The sequence below is a fragment of the Gouania willdenowi genome, chromosome 21 (assembly GCF_900634775.1).
Source record: "Gouania willdenowi chromosome 21, fGouWil2.1, whole genome shotgun sequence".
NCBI classification, from domain to species: Eukaryota; Metazoa; Chordata; class Actinopteri; order Blenniiformes; family Gobiesocidae; genus Gouania; species Gouania willdenowi.
Window position 1 is genome coordinate 1,250,584 of NC_041064.1, and position 18,675 is coordinate 1,269,258.

The following is an 18,675-nucleotide window of genomic DNA, read 5'->3' on the forward strand; positions in this document are numbered from 1 at the left end:
TTACATGTCCATGATGCGTCTCATGCTCATGAAGCGTGTGCCGCTCATGCCCATCTCCCTGAAGCTGCGGTACTCCCCAGGCCTCAGGTACATCATCCTGCCTCTGTAGTGGGGCTGCTCGTACATCAGCCAGTGGCCGTCCATCACGTTGCAGGACATGCAGTCGGACATGCGGTAGCGGTCCATCACGTTGTCACAGTCCTCCATCAGCTCGTGGCTCTGACCTCCAAAGTTCTCACGCTCGTAGATCCTCATCCTGAACTGGCCTCTGTGCTGTGGGAGCAGATAGAAAATGGTTGGTTGTTAGAGATGTCCCTCTTCAGATCGGTTGTGATAATTGTGAGATGTCACCTACCATGGGGATCATACGGCAGGACCTGATGCAGTCCCTCATTCCCATCATGCTCATGTAGTCGGCGTACTCGCCCCTCCTCATGAAGTACTGGTTTCCCATGAAGTTGGGGCGGTCGTAGACCATGAAACAGCCACTCTCCACCCTGCAGGAGTGACAGCGGCTCAGGTAGGAGGACATGTCGGAGCAGTCGCTCATGCACTCATAGGAGCGGCCCTGGAAGTTCCTCTCCTCGTAGAAGATGATCTGGAACAGATTTCAGAGGAGTGAAGGACTACCTGTGGAATCGGAGAAGGTGGAGGTGGAACGTTCTTACCTTGCCCATGGTCATGGTGGTGGTGGTTGTTCCTCAGAGACCTGTGCTGCTGTACACTGATGATGCTCCTGTTAAACTGTTACTTTTATACCTGACCAAACCAGAGAGTCTGTGGCTCCCATTGTGTAAAGCCCTGAGCCAGCAACATGATATGGAGGCCTATGGAGGGCCCAGGGCCTTTTGTTTCCATGTGACTGCTTTTCTGAGAAGACTTTAGAACAGACTTTTCTATAGGAGCGGCGCCACAATGAGCCACAACAATGCATAGTAACACACAAAGGTTCATGAATAACTACAAACTGATTTGTCAACTAAAGATAACAGGACACTCTCTAGGTTATTGCTTGTTATATCAGGAATCTGGGTACAAAATATAGTGTTGAGAAATTAAGTTAAAACACAAGTTATTCAAACATCTTTTTCTTATATTTATACTTTCTAAAATTTACATTTCCATCTTTTTATGGGGGTTTCCATTTCCTGATTATAGGTGCATCATCCTGAGGGAACTGAAATAAACCAAGTCTCTTTATTACCTCACGCGCAGAGCTTGAACCTTTCACAATAAGAGCCCTCAATATACCTTTACACTTTAGGTTACTGATAACTTCTATTCCATTTTGTCTACAGTAGCTTACATTTGTTTAAAAGAAAAACAGGAAAAGTCCTGAATTAGTCATTTTAGAAGTAATGACTATCATTGTGTCAGCCCTAAGTACCTCTTCCCTCAAACAGGAAGTTGTGCCCCAAAAGACTCAGGACAAAATATGATAGCTGTTGTAGAGCTGGAATCAGGCTTTAAAAGTATTACCAGACATGACCTGAGCCCAACAACACGACCCAAACCCATCCAAACCCAAATTAAGCCGATTTTTTATTAAAGACCGGAAACCATTACGGCTCGTAATTGGGCGCTTTTATAATATTATGTGCTAATGCAAATTTTGTGCAATTACAATGGTGATATGTCGAACTTAGTATATTCAAAGAGTACTTGACATTTACTAAAACATACCTTATAATGATACAGTGATTCTCCAACAAAATTAGCTTCAACTAGTGAGACACACATGAGCCAAACTGCAGACAAACTTAAACTTTAATATCAATAAATAAAACCATGGAGCAGTTTATAGCTGTGAAAATAAAGGAAATATCACAGCAGAGCAGCAGAAAATAACAGTCACACACCATTATATCAGTCGACACTCATTTTACTGCATGTATTATAAACAAAAAGAAGTACAGTTTATATCCACGTAAATTAAACAGTAAGTTCAATTTTAAAAGGATAAGGATTCAAATGTAACCTTTCTTCTCATTAGTTGATAAAACTTAACTTTTACTGTCAAAGATGTGAAGAGATAAGTGACAATAAGAGCTTGAGGCTGTCAGGGATTTGTTTTTTGTCTGTGACCCACTGAAAATGGGTGTGAGATGCAATTTTGGGCCCCATATTAAGTTGTAATTGAAATGTACATTTCTGACATTTTTTATTAAAAAAAACAGCTGTGAGTTGCTGTTTTTTCTTCACCCTTCTGTGGGCTTTTCTCCTGCACATGAGTAAAATTATTGCAATGACATCGTATCGCTGTACAGCCGAACATCTTAGCTGTCAGAACTAGGTGGATTTTTCCAACAGTTATAATATTCATGAAGATACAGTAATTACATTTTTTTCTCATGAGTTACCAATGTTCAGTATGTTCAATCCAATTCATTCGTCTCTGGAACACAAACATTGGTGAAGAGAGAAACTGTTTCTATTATCTTACATTAATTATCACTGAGGAGATGACTTTCCATCTTTGGCTGTGTTCAGATGGTCATCTGTCCCATACATTGTTTTGAATTCCAATAATATCTCACCTAATACTTTTTAATGCCTGTTGATGTCCTTTTTTAAATGTCACAACAATCTAAACATAATCTTCTATTAATTATTATCTGAAAAAAATTAACTGTTAATTTATATAACCAGCTCCTCCTTTTTTCGGACATGAATAAAAATCCAACCATTATGTATAATTTTCATCATTATGTTTGGTGGGAAACCCAGATGTTGACTTGTAACAGTTTGTTTTGATTTCCACAAAATTAGAAGATAAAGCGTGTCAACTGTCACTTCGATAAAGGACGGACAATTTTGTGTTCAAATACTGTACATTAGCGGATTGAGACTGAAATATCTTTGTAGTATAATTGTAAACAAATGCTTCTTCTTTGCTGTACAGGCTTGACTGAATGCTACACCTACAGATAACCTTCAGTTAACGTTGAGATTAGAAAGTCTAGAATTTTTGTGACAAAATTCACTCATTTTAGGGATGCCTTTGTATAATAATGCTAATGTTTAGCTAACTTTATTATTTTGCATTATGTTTTTAATTGTGCTTAGTTTAAATGTTACTGTAACCTGGGCCTTTGTGAGATTTATATTTACGCTCACACAGGTTGTGGAGTTTCTTCTGGTTATGACTTGGTAAGTAATCAACCTGTGGTACTTTTTTTAGTTTGGTGTTTGTTCGTAGGTGTTAAACCAAGCTGTGTTAGTTCCTGTTGGTCCTAGATTTATTTAGGTCTTCCGTGTATTATCATCTCCAGGTTTATCAGCGTTGGATGAGTTGCTGTTGCTCTGTCTTGTCATCACTGAGCTGTTCCTTATCTCCTGATGCCTTTCCTGTTCTACTAAAAACATGTTTCATCACTTGAAACATCTGAAAATGTGGTGTTTAAAGATCGTTGCAAACATTTGGAGGACGTGAAGCTCTTTGAAAATACCAAAGGCTCTGAAGGTGAGAGTGGAAAACATCCCCGTTCTGATACTTTAAAGCCACAACAACCTTATCGTAGTATTTCTGTTTTTAATAGACTCTTGTGGTTAGAAAAAACTTTTCACCACAGAAATAAATACAGATTTATTGAGCGTTCTCGCAACCAGCTTTAACCGTCAAAGGAGTTCAATAATCTTAATAATGAATATTTGTCATTGGTTTGGTTAAACTCGTCATTACATTTAGAAATGATTTCTATTTTGTCACACAGGTGTAATTAGATAAACTTTGGTCAATAATGATGACAACATTTACAAATCTAGATCTTTTATTGAGGTGAAATGACATTTAGCACATGTCGGTGATGCGTCTCATGCTCATGAAGCGTGTGCCGCTCATGCCCATCTCCCTGAAGCTGCGGTACTCCCCAGGCCTCAGGTACATCATCCTGCCTCTGTAGTGGGGCTGCTCGTACATCAGCCAGTGGCCGTCCATCACGTTGCAGGACATGCAGTCGGACATGCGGAAGCGATCCATCACGTTGTCACAGTCCTCCATCAGCTCATGGCTCTGGCCGGTGAAGTTCTCACGCTCGTAGATCCTCATCCTGAGCTGGCCTCTGTGCTGTGATGCCCAAAGAAAACCAACAAATGATGTGAGATCATGGCAGAGAGTTGGTTTTAGCCGTGTGTGTGTGTCCTACCATGGGGATCATACGACAGGAGCGGATTCCACTGCTCATTCCCATCATGCTGCTATAGTCAGTGTACTCTCCCCTCCTCATGAAGAACTGGTTCCCCATGAAGTTGGGCCTCTCGTAGACCATGAAGCAGCCGCTCTCCACCCTGCAGGACTGACACCTGCTCAGGTAGGAGGACATGTCGGAGCAGTCGCTCATGCACTCATAGGAGCGGCCCTGGAAGTTTCTGTCCTCGTAGAAGATGATCTGGAACAGAAAGAAAGGACATCAGGACCCAGTCCATCCCTCCATTGAGAGTGCCTGTCCAGTGTTTCCTACCTTTCCCATGATGATGCTGGTGGTTGGTCAGGTCTCACAGAGCTGGATTTGAGCTGATGCCCCTCTGCTGTGAACAGGTAGACTTTATACCTGGCTGTAGACAAAAGCTGATGGGACGTCTATTGTTTGAAGCCCTGAGCCAGCAGCCGGTCTATGGAAGCCTGTGGATTCATGGGCTGCCTTACACACAAAGGGTTACCATCTCTTTATGGAACAATCCTATTTTACACAAGAAAAGGCAAAAAAAAGAGTCTGCTCCCCTACATTTACATGCATTCAGATGATGAAGCTCAGCCGACACAAAGAATAAAGATAGAACTACAGACACCATCAGTCTGTGGAAAGACCAAAATCTGAGGAGACATTCTACCTTTTTAAGTTGTGTATCTATGTTTTTTATCAGAGCCATGCACTATCTGTATTTGAGGATATAAAAATAGACTGAATAATAGATCAGAATGAGAAAAAGTTATGTGAACAAGTGTAGTTTTCACAATGCTAGGAATTGTTTTGGTGGTTGTTGAAAAAACAGCAGCAGCAGAATAATAATAATAATAATAGTAGTAATAAAATAGATGTACACAACTTTGCATTCTACACATAAATGGTAAATGGTAGTTGAATTTGTACTGTAGCTAATAGATGGAAAATCTTGCGATCCAAAACTTCACAGAATGCCAGATGAAATATCTCATTGAAACGGAATCAACCCTTACCGACATATTCTGGGACAATATCACACATTTTCACCAATTTTGTCTCTATAAAACCAGTGGCTGAAAACAAAATACACTGACATGCCCAATCTTGTGCTACGTAATCTAAAATAATTTTAGCTTGACGTTCCCGTCGCACATCTGAAGCGTGAAATAGAAAATCAATAATGTGAATATCATAATCTCTGGACTATAAACTGCTTAAACAATGATGCTGCTGTTTTATGCATTTTTTCCAGGTCCACGAGCTTCATGCCACCAAGGAATTGAGCCACGTCGCATTAGACCAATGAAATTGTTCACATTAAATCAGACGCACTCACACTAAATAATTCCAATCAGTGCGTTGTGCACACACCATCATTCAGGCAAAGACACAAAGAAATTAGTAGGATGCACCTTCAAGTTGAATGCCATCGACCTGGTTGTCGAAAAAATGAAATGGAGCTGCTGTACGGGAGCTTGGAATTAATGAATCAATGATAAGAAGTTGGAGACAGCAGCGTGAAGAACTGACTTCATGCAAAAAAATGACAAAAGCTTTCAGAAAGAGGAAAAGCAGACGAGCCGAACTATGAAACGATCTGGAACACTGGGTGAACACACGGAGAGCAGACAGTAGAGGTGTTTCCACCTCGAGACAAAAGTGCCATCGAAAGCGACGATGAGACTGTTCAACTCTGAGATCGAAGAAGACGACTTCAGTGGTTTCAGTGAGCTGGAGGAGGAAGATAGCCATCAATGACTTTTCTGGTTAGCTGCTGTTTTATTCCGTAACTAGTCGTTTTTTTTATCTCTACTTTCTTCCTGGATCTTTTAATTGAACAGCTTTGAGGACCGATGACAAGACTAATTCTATTTCTCAGGGTAGTTTATTCTAAATTAGTCACAAGTAAAAGTTTCTGCTCCACACGCATGCAGGCGGTGTGTAGCAGGGAGATTTCTGGTATACAACCTCCAAGGAAAGCAAGCTGCAACCAGGTCTCAGGCTGTTCACAAAGTCTTTACAAACTCATCAACAGTCCAGATCTCTCCTTGGCTTGATGACCCCTGAACCCACAATCAAGTAGGCGGTTGGCTGGCTGACTTACTCAGAAGACAATTAATTCTACCTTGTGGCTTATCAGGTAAAACAGTGTGGATGTTGATTCAGGATGTAGCCACAGAAAGCAAACACCTTTAAGACGGAACAATACACTGGCCACGTTTACAGGGGAGCTTTAGTCCCTCTTTAATTCAGATTAAAAGTTAATTCCTCTTTAAACTAACCTCGTCAACACTTAATTCCTAATGCAACTTTAATTCAGAATTAAACTTAAATTTGAATTAGGTGGCTGCTTTATTCCGATTTAAATTCTGAATTAAATAATTCTTCTTTCTTGTAAACACTTAATCCACTTTAACTTAATTCCGGTCGTTCTGCACATGCTCGGTCAGTCGCGACGACACAAAACAAGATGGCCGCCCGGACTAGAGCTGATACTATTTATTTAATAAGAACCTTAAAAGACATGATAAGAGTGGATGTACAGAAGAATAACTGTGAGGACATTCACACAGACTTATTACACATGGACATCGACAAACGGAACAAGTTTCACTAATGATGCGCGGATCATCATGAAGTTATTTTTCACTCAATGTCCTGTATAGTGGAGGTAGAACAGATGTTCTATTAACAGCTGGCTTTGGTTGACCAAAGTACGTCTTCTCGCTCTTCTGCTTCTCTGAAAGTGAAACCGTGTGATATTGTCCAGCTGCTGCTTCAAAACTACAATCAAAATTAAAGTGAAAACACTTCTCATGTGGTCTTCTATGTTGTAGCCAAAAAGAAAAGGTTTGTGTGTTTTTTCCCAAGAGACGTGATAAGTCATGTTCTCCTCTCCCCCTGTCCAATCAGAGCTTTCCCGACCCACAGACCTAAAGTGGATTTGAATAAAGCCGAATAAACAATTTTTTCATGTAAACCTCAATTCGGAATTACTATTTCCATGTAAACGCAAAGCAGAACACTTTAATTCTGAATAATTTACTTTGAAATAACGAGTTCCTAAGTAAAAAAACTTCTCCTGTGAGTGTTTCTACATGTGAATCAAACATGATACAGAAAATCAAGAAATAAATTAAAGTGTGTTTTATAAATATTTAGTATCATTTTATAAATATTTAGTTTCATTGTGGACATTTTTTTTTTCAAATTTAGTGAGTGCGGCTTATATTTAGGTTCACTCAATAGTCCAGAAATTACAGTCGTTAACTCCATTAAGCAGGTTTCCCACGATTTGATGAGTTTAACAATGACACATGGTTAAGGAAAGATGATGAAAAAATGGAAAATCATAGGCTGTAGATTATTTTTTTTATGACACACACCAACCCAATGGCACCGTTTTAACGTCTGTCTGTCTTAGTGCAGGACATTGGTTCAAACCTGGTAAGGTGGTTTCTCATCTTTGTCTTCCCTCTGTTAGTCCTTTAAGGTCAGTTGTGTTCAGTTCATTCCCAGTCTGTTTCCTCAGTGTATATGAGATTGGGTTTCCTGCTGTTTCCACTCAGGTGTGCCTCGTTTCCTGATTCTGGTCTCCTAAAGTTGTTTGTGCTTGAAAACGTACACTAACTTGACGGCAGCACTGACATGTAACAGTTGATATATTAACGGCGCACCAAGGGTTGTGTCTGTCAAACAAAAATAACAGGAGCGACGTATGAAGTGCTTTAAGGTCTAATGAATATATGACATGCTAAATATCAGGAGGAGGAACTATAAACACATGAATGTGATTGGCCAAAGATGGATCTAATGTGGAGCTGTTTGATAGGCAGGTGGCAACTGTCACAGCTTTGCTCACAGATGGCTGCAGGCAGAACCAAAGGTCACACAGAACACAGTCTTTCTGCTGAATCAGCTTTATTGTAATGAATGAATGAAAAAAAAGAACTATTTCCTTTCTTCTTCTTCTTCTTCTTCTTCTTCTTACATCTTTTCTTGATTTCATCTGCTGTTCTTCTAGTTTTGCCCACATAATTGACTTTTTCACACAGCCATCTGTATGGTGGTCTGTCACTTAATTATTTTTCCAGATTTGAAGAGTGTGTCACCCGAGAACCAATGCACATCTGTGACTAATTATTAGTTGTGTGAATAGTCTATGTTCATAGCCCAAAGCTGATCACATTACAGGGAGCTGAGACATATGCTAAGTAGTTTACTGAAATCCCAAATGTTCCAGACCCAAACACACACTTATTTCCATTTTAAGGGGCTGGCATGTCCATTGAATAATTACAGAACTGAATAACTCCTGAAGTGCTTGGGATGTAATTGGTACCACATTGGTAGCATCTCATTTGGTTGCCTCTGTTTCTTTGGTTTGATGGTTTTAGTAGATTTTAGTAGATTCTTTTTGTGGTGCACTGGTGAACTTTGCTGCCTCTTTGTGGAAAGATCGTACTCATTTCTGTGAGACCCAGTGACAAACTGGCATCTTTATCTAGACAGCTTTCCTCGACCTTCTACCTCATGCCCTGTGCCAACTGGGACAGGCACCTCCATCCTCTTATCCAGGATAAGCAGATACTTGCAGTATGTATGTACTGTAAATAGGTCAATTGTGGGCCAATGTTTGCACTGTAAACAAACAACTCTAGATGTTATAAACCTTAAAAAACCTCAACCCAAATGATTCCTCCATGTCTGTGAAACCTTTTGTCTGTTCAATAGAAATCAAACAAAGCAAAGACTAGAGGGTGGATGAGGGTTAGTCTTTATTTTAAGAGGTTCAATAGCAGGAATCCATGATGCGTCTCATGCTCATGAAGCGTGTGCCGCTCATGCCCATCTCCCTGAAGCTGCGGTACTCCCCAGGCCTCAGGTACATCATCCTGCCTCTGTAGTGGGGCTGCTCGTACATCAGCCAGTGGCCGTCCATCACGTTGCAGGACATGCAGTCGGACATGCGGTAGCGGTCCATCACGTTGTCACAGTCCTCCATCAGCTCGTGGCTCTGACCTCCAAAGTTCTCACGCTCGTAGATCTTCATCCTGAACTGGCCTCTGTGCTGTGGGAGCAGATATAAAAATGTTGGTTGTTGGAGAAGTTATATCCATGTCCAGCTCAGATAGGAAACGCACCTAAGAATCCTTCCTTACTTAGTTTTAGTGGGAACTAGTTGAAGTGGCCTTGGCTGTTAGATGATATCAGTGCATTGTTGGTTATGCTTTTGACTTTTGTTTAATGCCAAACTCTGCGTTCTTCTCATCAATTAATGATGAACATTTAAGAAACTGATATTTTAATAAAATCACACAAAGAAAGAGTTAATCACTTAGTTTTAGGCTGGTTGTATTCTCTGGGTCTTATTTTGTCAGATTCGATTGCAGGCACATGGAAGTTCATTAGTGGATGGTGGATTTTGGATTGCATCTTTCGTAGTGTTGCCTAAAGTGACTTGTACTCAGTTTTATACTAATTACTCAGTGTATCTTTATTATGATATTTAGACTGAAAGACTCTGGAAGACCTCTCGGTTGTATTCGACAAGATTACGGGACCAGAGCTTAATGAGCTCCTCAGACTTAGTTTTGTAGTAACTTTATCTGTGAAGTTTAGTTGTGGAATGACAGAACAGATTCTGGAAGACCACTCAAGTGTATTCTCTATGTTCATGTGAGAATTGTTTCATATTACAAGATGAAATTTCATGAACACAAAACAAGATTTAACATAACTGAGTCATTGCGTGTGTGTGGTTTAGGTCTTGTGATGGAGAGCTCAATGTATGCATCTACTCACTTGAAATGGTTCCAATTGGTCCTAAACACCTAATGTTAGCCTGTCTGAGTTTAGAGGTTTGTGTCACCTACCATGGAGATCATACGGCAGGAGCGAATACACTCCCTCATTCCCATCATGCTCATGTAGTCGGAGTACTCGCCCCTCCTCATGAAGTACTGGTTTCCCATGAAGTTGGGGCGGTCGTAGACCATGAAGCAGCCGCTCTCCACCCTACAGGAGTGACAGCGGCTCAGGTAGGAGGTGAGCTCGGGGCAGTCGCTGCTGGACTCATAGTGACGACCCTGAAAGTTCTTGTCCTCGTAGAAGATGATCTGGAAAACAAGTGTCAACATCATTAATGGAATGTTTCTCATGAAAAGCTTGGTATTAAGTGTTCTTAGTAGTTAGATGGTAAATTGAAGCACCAGCCTACCCTGCCCATGGTCATGATGGTTCCTGTTGCTCCTCAGTACCAGACTGTAGCTGCTGTGCTTCTCTGAGCCTGGTGGCCTTCACTTTTATACACGTGAAGGGGAAAAATGTATGCAGAGCTTCTATTGTGCAAAGCCCTGAGTCAGCAACACGTCGAGGCACTAAAGGGTTATTATCTGCGTCCACAGACCTGATGGAGCTGCTGAGTGTGTGCAGAAAGTAAAGCTTCCAGCAACGCTTCCACAGGCATCTCAGCCTCCTGCACCATCATGGAAACAGCTTCCATTGAGCAACAAAAAGGCCAGTTTGTCCTCAAAGTTGAAGGAATATAGGCAAACATAAGCTCACAGTGATGGTCAGAGCGTCTCAAGAACTCCAGTCTGTAATGGTCAGTGTTATCCATGCTTCCACCAATCAGAGCCGATATCCATAACGTAAAAAATGGTTTGAATTTTCATCAGAACCACAAATCATCTGTACGTTGGTGTCTTCTTTTGAATAATGTTTTATTTAATTCAGTGGTTCTAAACTAATTTACTCATTGGCACAGCTTCATTCATTTGTTACATGATGTTCGTTTAATTCAGAATTAAATTATTTAGGATTGAAATATTCTGCTTCATGTTTACATGGAAATTCTGAATTGAGGTTTACATGGAACACACATTTATTCGCTTTAATTAAATTCCGCTTTAGGTGTAGGGGTTGGGACGGGTTCTGATTGGACAGGAGGCTACCGGAAAAAACACACAACAAACCTTTTCTTTTCGGCTGCAACATAGAAGACCACATATGAACTATTTTCACTGTTATTTTGATTGTAGTTTTAAAGCAGCAACTGGACATTAACACTTTGGTCAGCTGAGCAGGAGAAGGAGATAGAAGACATATTTTGGCCAATCAGAGCCAGCGGTTAATGCTCAACCTACATCTACAGGATCTTGAGTAGATGTTGTTTCTGTTTTATAAGCTGTTTCCAGGATGTTATGCTTCCGTCTATCCACCGTTTTTGGACTATTTACAAGAATTTGTATATTTATGACTTTGATCAGCCCAGATTCTACGTACTTCTGTCTCTCTGACACTGAGGGGGCAGGGCTTTACTGTCACTGTCACTGGTGACCTGACGATAAATTATTGTGCTAATTACTGGCCAGGATGGGTATTTATACACATTGCACGCAAATAATTAAGTGTAAATAAGAGTGATTTTCAGTTGTTTAAGTGAAACTAGAAAGATTTCCATGACACACTGGTTGGTATCACAGCTTCAGTGGATATTTGAGGACATAAGGTCACAGTACATTATGTTTAGTGCATTTTCAGGAAAGATTGTTTGAAATGAGTGAGACTAAACTGTGTTTGGAGCAAACCCACCAAACACCCCAATCACACTAACGTTAACGACTTCACTCTGGGACTAATTCAGTTGTTGATATCTCAGCCCTTCAAAATACAGAAAATAGAGTAAAACCTGCATTCACCACACCAATACTGTACTCTGTTTTATTCTGCTGCACTTGTTTTTATCTGTTTTTATTCTGCTGTTTTTATTGTGTTTATTTTAATGACTGCCATGTACAGTGTCCTTGGGTGTTTTGAAAGGCGCTTTTAAATTAAATGTATTATTATTATTATTATTATTATTTGTAGAGCTTAGTTTTCCAGTTTTTATATCACATGACAGCAGTCATTTTTATTCTGAAATTGTTGAAAGAACTCGAAATTTTTCCAAAATCTGGCAAATTTTCCTTGAATTATAACATGAAATGTCCCTAAATTCCCAAAATTAGGGAAATTTAAGTGTAGATCATGCAGTGACTGATAGTCATACACTATATCATTTATATGTAGAGGTGCTCAGCCAGGGAACACTAATGTTAAATTTGCTCAAATCTGTGGCCCACTTAAGCTCAAACTGGTCCATATTTGGCCCCTGAACTAAAATGAGTTTGACACCCCGGTCGTAGATGGTTTATTGTGTTTACTGTCTCAAGTTATGAGTTAAAACCTTGTTTTTCTTCATGAGTTAGCATTCAGTTAGCTTTCAGTAGGTGTTATGAGTGACTTTTAGTTTATTATTGAGTCAGTTCAGGGTTCTCACCAGCGCTGTGATGGCGCCCCCTACTTTCATTTTTCAGCAATGTAGGGGTGATTTTCTGTTGTTTTGCCTTTTGTTAATCGTTACGGTCATAATAAATGTTGCACGCATGGACACAGGTGGGACTCCTAGGTGTTCACGTGTTGTTTTAACTCTCTTTTTACTTTAAATAACATCAGTCACACAGTCTGTTTAATACAGGCGATTGACTCGGATGCTCCTGTCGTTACCTGAAGACCCCTGCAGTCCTTTAGTTCAAATCGTAGCACCCTGAATCAAAATTAAATTGAATCGTGAGGTCCCTTAGATGGCACACCCCTAAAAGTCCACTCAGGTGTGCCTAATGTTCATAATCAGCTCTCAGTCCTTTACTTCCTCACATGAATTGATGGTTTGTTTTTTAGTAGCAGTAGCATTAATATTATTATGTTATCTATGTCAGAGTTTAATGGATTTCTTACTGTATTTTGGCGTTCCTCCAAGTCTCTCCCCCCGTCATTCTCCACACACACAACTTCCTCCTCCTCCCGGACATCCCAAGTCTCACCGCTTGCCCTGTTTTTTAATGGTTTTCTCTCACCATTGCTACACTCTCAATAGTCCACTTAGTTCCACACATGCTCTGGTTGAGTGTGAGTTGGTGAGAACTTCAGCATCAACTCTCGTAGCGACATTTTCTGTCTCGTAAACTCCTTTCCTCCCCCTCTGAGCTCTGCTCATCACAGGTGATCTCTCATCCAAAGGTGCTCTGCTGCCACCTACATGTCACCAGTTGTTCACTACATCATTGTACAGGTTAGATATTCACCGGAGAGCTTTGTCATCCTGTCTCCTAGCAACCCCAGCTGAAAAACACAATTAACGTCTTTAGACGTCTTTGGCAGTCAATGAGTTAACCGTTTTTGATAGCTGGTCTTCTGTTCCTTCCCTGTCTGACTGTGGGTCTGAGGTTCTTTTTGTTTCTGCCCCCCACTGTCTCAGCTTTGGTTGGTTAGGTTTTCTGTAGTTATGATATCAGACTCAAACAGTCTCCCTTAGAATCCATCAAACAATTCATAAAGCCTGGTCCAGGTCATGGTTAAAACACACTAAAACAACCGCACACACTTAATTAAATCAACCAGCAAGTTGTGGTTTTGAAGATTTAAACCCCAAAAACTCTAACCTGTAGTCTGAAATGAACCCAGGTCAAAGACTGGTAGGAAGGTGTTTGTAGTTGAAGCATTTATTTAAATGTGGTTCAAACACGACACGTCACTGCCTAGCAGGAGTCCATGATGCGTCGGATGGATCCGATCTTCATGTCCATGGGACCCACGCCCATGTCTCTCATGCTGCGGTACTCCCCAGGCCTCAGGTACATCATCCTGCCTCTGTAGTGGGGCTGCTCGTACATCAACCAGTGTCCATCCATCACGTTGCAGGACATGCAGTCAGACATGCGGAAGCGCTCCTGGATGGAGTCGCAGTCGTCACCCAGCTCGTGGCTTTGACCTCCGAAGTTCTCGCGCTCGTAGATCCTCATCCTGAACTGGCCTCTGTGCTGTGGCCCCAAGACCGAAGAGATGAGATTAAAACAAAGATGATGACACACTTCAAGGACTGAGGGTTTACAACAAGGATTAGTGATAAAATATTTCTAACTTTGGCATCAAAGAACTATTTGATGACCAGGACAAAAAAGGGGGGGGTCTTAGAGCTGAGGATGTTGCTTTAACTATGGGGGTAACATTCCTCAGTCCCCAGGGTCAGGTGGATATACGGGGGCTGGAGGGGACATGGACCTTTGCCCGACCAATCCACATGTGGTTTGTGGATGTCTTGCTTTGTCCTGTGGGGGGCGCTGTGGGTGTATGGACTGGATGGCTTTAACAATTTATTTCTAATGAAGATTTTTATTATCAAGACTTTGTAAAGTTTTAAAAAAACGTTTCTAAACTTCTCATAATCATTTAAACACTTTTTCTTTATGAAAAAGAAAAAAAAATAATTTTTTTTTCTTTTTACTCATCATAACTTTAACAGTTCTTCACTCAGACGCTCAGAGTTTTTGAAACGTAAGTAAACCTGTTTTCTTTAACGTTAGGAGCCACTTTTCTTTCCACTTCTCTACATTCCTTCATGCAGCGTTCACAGAGCGTTGCTGCGTGCAGTATTTGTGTTCCGTGTAGTTCTAGGTAAACTTTAGAATGCTAAGATAAATGGGAGTTGTTGGTGAGGGGTTTTTGTACCGCTGGGATCATCCTGCAGGAGCGGATGCAGTCGCTCATGCTAACGCCCATCAGACGCTGGTTGTCGGGGTACTCGCCCCGCCGGGCCAGTGTCTGGTGACCCATGAAGTTGGGCCTCTCGTAGACCATGAAGCAGCCGCTCTCCACCCTGCAGGAGTTGCAGCGGCTCAGGTAGGAGGTGAGCTCCGGGCAGTCGCTGCTGGTCTCATAGGAGCGCCCCTGGAAGTTCCTGTCCTCGTAGAAGATAATCTGAAACCAAAGCGAGAAAAAAAGAATGGAAAACTTTCAAGCAAAGACAGACTCAACTGTGTGATGATGCTCTCACTCTGCCCATCTCGCAGTTTGGTCCTTGTTCTGCTCGCACTGGCACGTTGATGCGGCACCTCTTTTATAGGCGAGCGAATGCCTTGGTGGCAGTGGGGCCTTTGTTGGGAACGTCTTACTCAGCAGAGCAGAGTGCAGGTCTGTGATGTGCGCTCAATTGCTTTTTAAGCGCTTATTATTCCAGACTGTGCATTTGGTGTCGTGCCAACTGCACCGGTCGTCCCCTGGGGTCCAGGTGGGTGAGGCTCTTTGTGTTCACAGAGCTGGAACTGTACCCACTCCATTATCCTCTGCAGTGAAACCACAGGGCTGCTCACTGGCCGTGATCCTCAATGAGAGGAGAGACACCTCCAAGAACATCACTCACTGTGGTGCATTCATCTTCATCTTCTTCATCATTGTTGGACAATCTGAAATCCTACGTAAATTGTGGTGGATCAGACCTGTTAATCCAGAACACCCGCACATGCTGGATTAGTGGAGATCTGGGAGTCTGGAATCAAAGTAGTTCTTATAAACATTCCTGTGTGGAGTGAGGGAGCGTCATAGAGCTGGTAGAGAACCTCACATGCTCTACAGACACGCTGAGGTCACGATCCAGCAAGAAAAAAGCACCAGAAATCATCGGCCCATCATCACCACATGTTACTGATATTATAGCTCATGACGTAGCCCCGCCCCTTTACCCTTTGACCATGCTCAGCCAGTGCTGCTAAATGTTAAGCTAACCAAACATGTCAATCAATCAATCAATCTTTTATTTGTATAGCGCCAAATCATAACCAATGGTATCTCAAGACACTTTACAGTAGAGCAGTCTTAAGGACGGACTCTTCATTTTATGGATACACACATATGCATATATACGTATATACACATACATATGTATCCCACACCCAACATGAATTCATCATGGTGGCAAGGAAAACCTTCTGTTATGCAGCAGGAACCTTGTGTGGATCCCATTCCTATGATGAACAGCCATCCACGTTATGCATGTGTAGTGGTCTGTGTATAAAGTTCCTTCAGTGTCAGAGGAAGAAGAACATTTTCTGCTGTAATACTGTATGTGGAACATCTTTAACTTTTATTACTGAAAGTTACACGTTTGGAAGGAATATGAAACGGCTGCTGCACAGACTGTCAGAAGAAGCCCTGGATGATGTTTTTCATCTTCCTGTGAAACAGCTGAGTCACTCCATGACATTTAAACAAATATCCCACTCACTTCAATCTATCTGTAACTCCATCACATATAAAGGTAAATATGGTATAGTAATAAGCTCCACCTACAGAAATAGATCTGCTATACATCCTATATATCTGGTGGACATGTCAGCTCCTCTAAATAGTCACAAAGTCAGTGTGTGTTTGGGTCTGGAACATGTTCAGTAAACTACTTAGCATATGTCTCAGCTCCCTGTAATGTGATCAGCATAGAGCTATGAACATAGACTGTTCACATCACTAATGATTAGTCACAGATATACATTGGTTCTAGACTCACACTCTGGAAATATGAACATATATGTAATACAATTTTTCTGGTCCATAACTACATGTGTGAATGTAAGAATAAATCTGTTTTAATTTATAATATAAATATTACTCTTTATTGGGATATGAAGACTTAATTTGTATTTTGGACCCAAACTTTGCATTATTTCACTACTGGTAAATATTTTTGATTGTTTACATGAGGCTCTGTGTCTGATAATTATTTATTTATTGTTTACCTGCTCCTCTGAGCGTGCTCAGTTGTAGTTGATGAGCGTCATATTGTACAGGCTGTTATTGCTGTTACACACATAGACACTGGTGTGTGAGTGGTTGACCTCACTGGGATGTTATCATACACACATGATTAGTCTCTGTTTGAGAGCAGCAGACGCTGTCTGAGGTTGTCATGGAAACAGTGAGGCTGATAAGTCTGGTGATGTTTGTGAAGATGCTAATTATGACTCCAGTCCAGTTGGTTCCTCTGCTCCGGGTGTTTTCTAACCTGCTCACAATGAGGAGGTGCTGTTTGTGCTGACTCAGCAGGACCGCAGCACAAAGAGAATCCAGCACTTTCTGTGTTAAACAGCTGATGCTGAGTCAGGATGGGGAGCTGAGGGGGGCCCCTCTGCTGGACCTGTTGGTAAACACATGTTCTGTGCTCTCTACGGTTCTCAACCTTAGGTCGCTAGTTCCCTTCAAGAAACTAAGATTTTTATTTATTTTTTTTTTTTACAATTTGAGCCCATTTTTGCTTATTTTTACTCTTTTTCTACAACTCCATCAAACTCAGCATATCTTAATCTATTTTATGTTGTTTTTAAAATTCCATTTCACCTCCTTTTCCACCATTTTTGGTCACTGAACCATTTTATTAGTGATTAAAACCATGATTTCCATCTTTCAGATGACTATAATAATAATAATAAATGTTCCTGGATAACAGTGGATATTATTCAGATGAATAAATAAATGTGGTTATCACAGATTCATAGAACAATAAACCATCATTTTACTGACTTTATGGATGGACCCCAAAAATCTCTCCTTTATTCCCCCTTATAGATGGTCCTGTCTCCACATGACTGTTCTTCAATGTTCATGTCTGTTCAACCACCTTCAGCTACAGTGGGGGTCCCTGCTCTATGGGACCTTTATTTTGGAGGTCGCGGCCTGAAAAGTTTGAGAACCACTGGTTTAGAAAATGTTTCTCACCATAGTTTGACTTTAAAAGCTGAAACTATCTAAAACCATAAACATTTGAATAGATTAAAGAATAGATGTGCTGTGCTTTGTTACAGATAAATAACCAATTCATTCTATAACAACATGCCACTTTAAAGGCTGATATTTGTGGTATCACTGATGTATTTTTAGCTGTGCTGGATAAAGCTAATCCAGGGAAGAATGCAGCTTCAGCTCACAGCGTTACCTTGTATGGAAACAATGGAGCAGCACCAGAGAAGCACACACGTTACACACATTTAGCACACACAACACACACTACATCTTTATTTAATCAGTGCACTCTAATCATCTGTGAGTGCAGAGCTGAGCGTTGCTGGGTGCTGTTGATCAGCCTCATCATCAGTCACTGAACACAACCTTCCTTTGTACAGAGAAATACCAGCACAAACCAGTATACAGAATGGAGGAGGAGGACAATCCTTCACTGTGTCAAAGTGAAAGATGTTCTGCTGTCTGTACTTTCTCTGCTGTTCCTGTGTCATGTTGGTTCTGGAGTTGGTGGTTCCCAGTATAACCAGTATGTATCCTGTTCAGTCCTGTTGATGTTCTGCTTCTACTTCCTCCTCTGTTGGATCTTTTCATCATAGATCTACTTATATTTTGTGATGACTAATTGCTGTTCTGCTCAAACTGGTGTCTGTGTTAACTGATGACCAGCTAACACTCAGTCACCAGTTAATCAGGGTTCCCGCAGATCCTTAAAAAGTCTTAAAAGGCATTAAATTCATGAATCTAGAAATAAGGCCTTACAGTAATTGTCATTAAAATGTCTTAAATCAATGTTTCAAAAGTCTTACATTTTAACACACAATCAGTATAATTTTATGATTGTAATTATTCTCATGTTTCAAAATAAATGGTAACATGAGTTTTTTTAATGTATAAACAACAT

At 40.9% G+C, this 18,675-nt stretch overlaps 4 protein-coding genes across 4 annotated transcripts; all 4 read right to left on the reverse strand.

Moving 5' to 3' along the window:
* On the reverse strand, positions 1–719 carry LOC114454855 (gamma-crystallin M3-like). Its single transcript, XM_028435668.1, has 3 exons — positions 669–719; positions 356–598; positions 1–273 (listed from the first exon to the last, which is right to left on the reverse strand). The coding sequence occupies exons 1-3, from the start codon at positions 681–683 to the stop codon at positions 1–3; spliced, it is 531 nt and encodes a 176-aa protein (XP_028291469.1). The 5' UTR covers positions 684–719.
* A 3,071-nt stretch (positions 720–3,790) lies between these two features.
* LOC114454856 (gamma-crystallin M3-like) lies at positions 3,791–4,483 on the reverse strand. Its single transcript, XM_028435670.1, has 3 exons — positions 4,461–4,483; positions 4,146–4,388; positions 3,791–4,066 (listed from the first exon to the last, which is right to left on the reverse strand). Exons 1-3 carry the CDS (start codon positions 4,467–4,469, stop codon positions 3,791–3,793), a joined length of 528 nt encoding a protein of 175 aa, XP_028291471.1. The 5' UTR covers positions 4,470–4,483.
* A 4,446-nt stretch (positions 4,484–8,929) lies between these two features.
* LOC114454854 (gamma-crystallin M3-like) lies at positions 8,930–10,398 on the reverse strand. The gene is made up of 3 exons (XM_028435667.1): positions 10,384–10,398; positions 10,040–10,282; positions 8,930–9,234 (listed from the first exon to the last, which is right to left on the reverse strand). The coding sequence occupies exons 1-3, from the start codon at positions 10,396–10,398 to the stop codon at positions 8,956–8,958; spliced, it is 537 nt and encodes a 178-aa protein (XP_028291468.1). The 3' UTR covers positions 8,930–8,955.
* Positions 10,399–13,744: 3,346 nt separating this feature from the next.
* LOC114454853 (gamma-crystallin M3-like) lies at positions 13,745–15,144 on the reverse strand. Its single transcript, XM_028435666.1, has 3 exons — positions 15,040–15,144; positions 14,715–14,963; positions 13,745–14,026 (listed from the first exon to the last, which is right to left on the reverse strand). Exons 1-3 carry the CDS (start codon positions 15,046–15,048, stop codon positions 13,745–13,747), a joined length of 540 nt encoding a protein of 179 aa, XP_028291467.1. The 5' UTR covers positions 15,049–15,144.
* Positions 15,145–18,675: the final 3,531 nt, after the last annotated feature.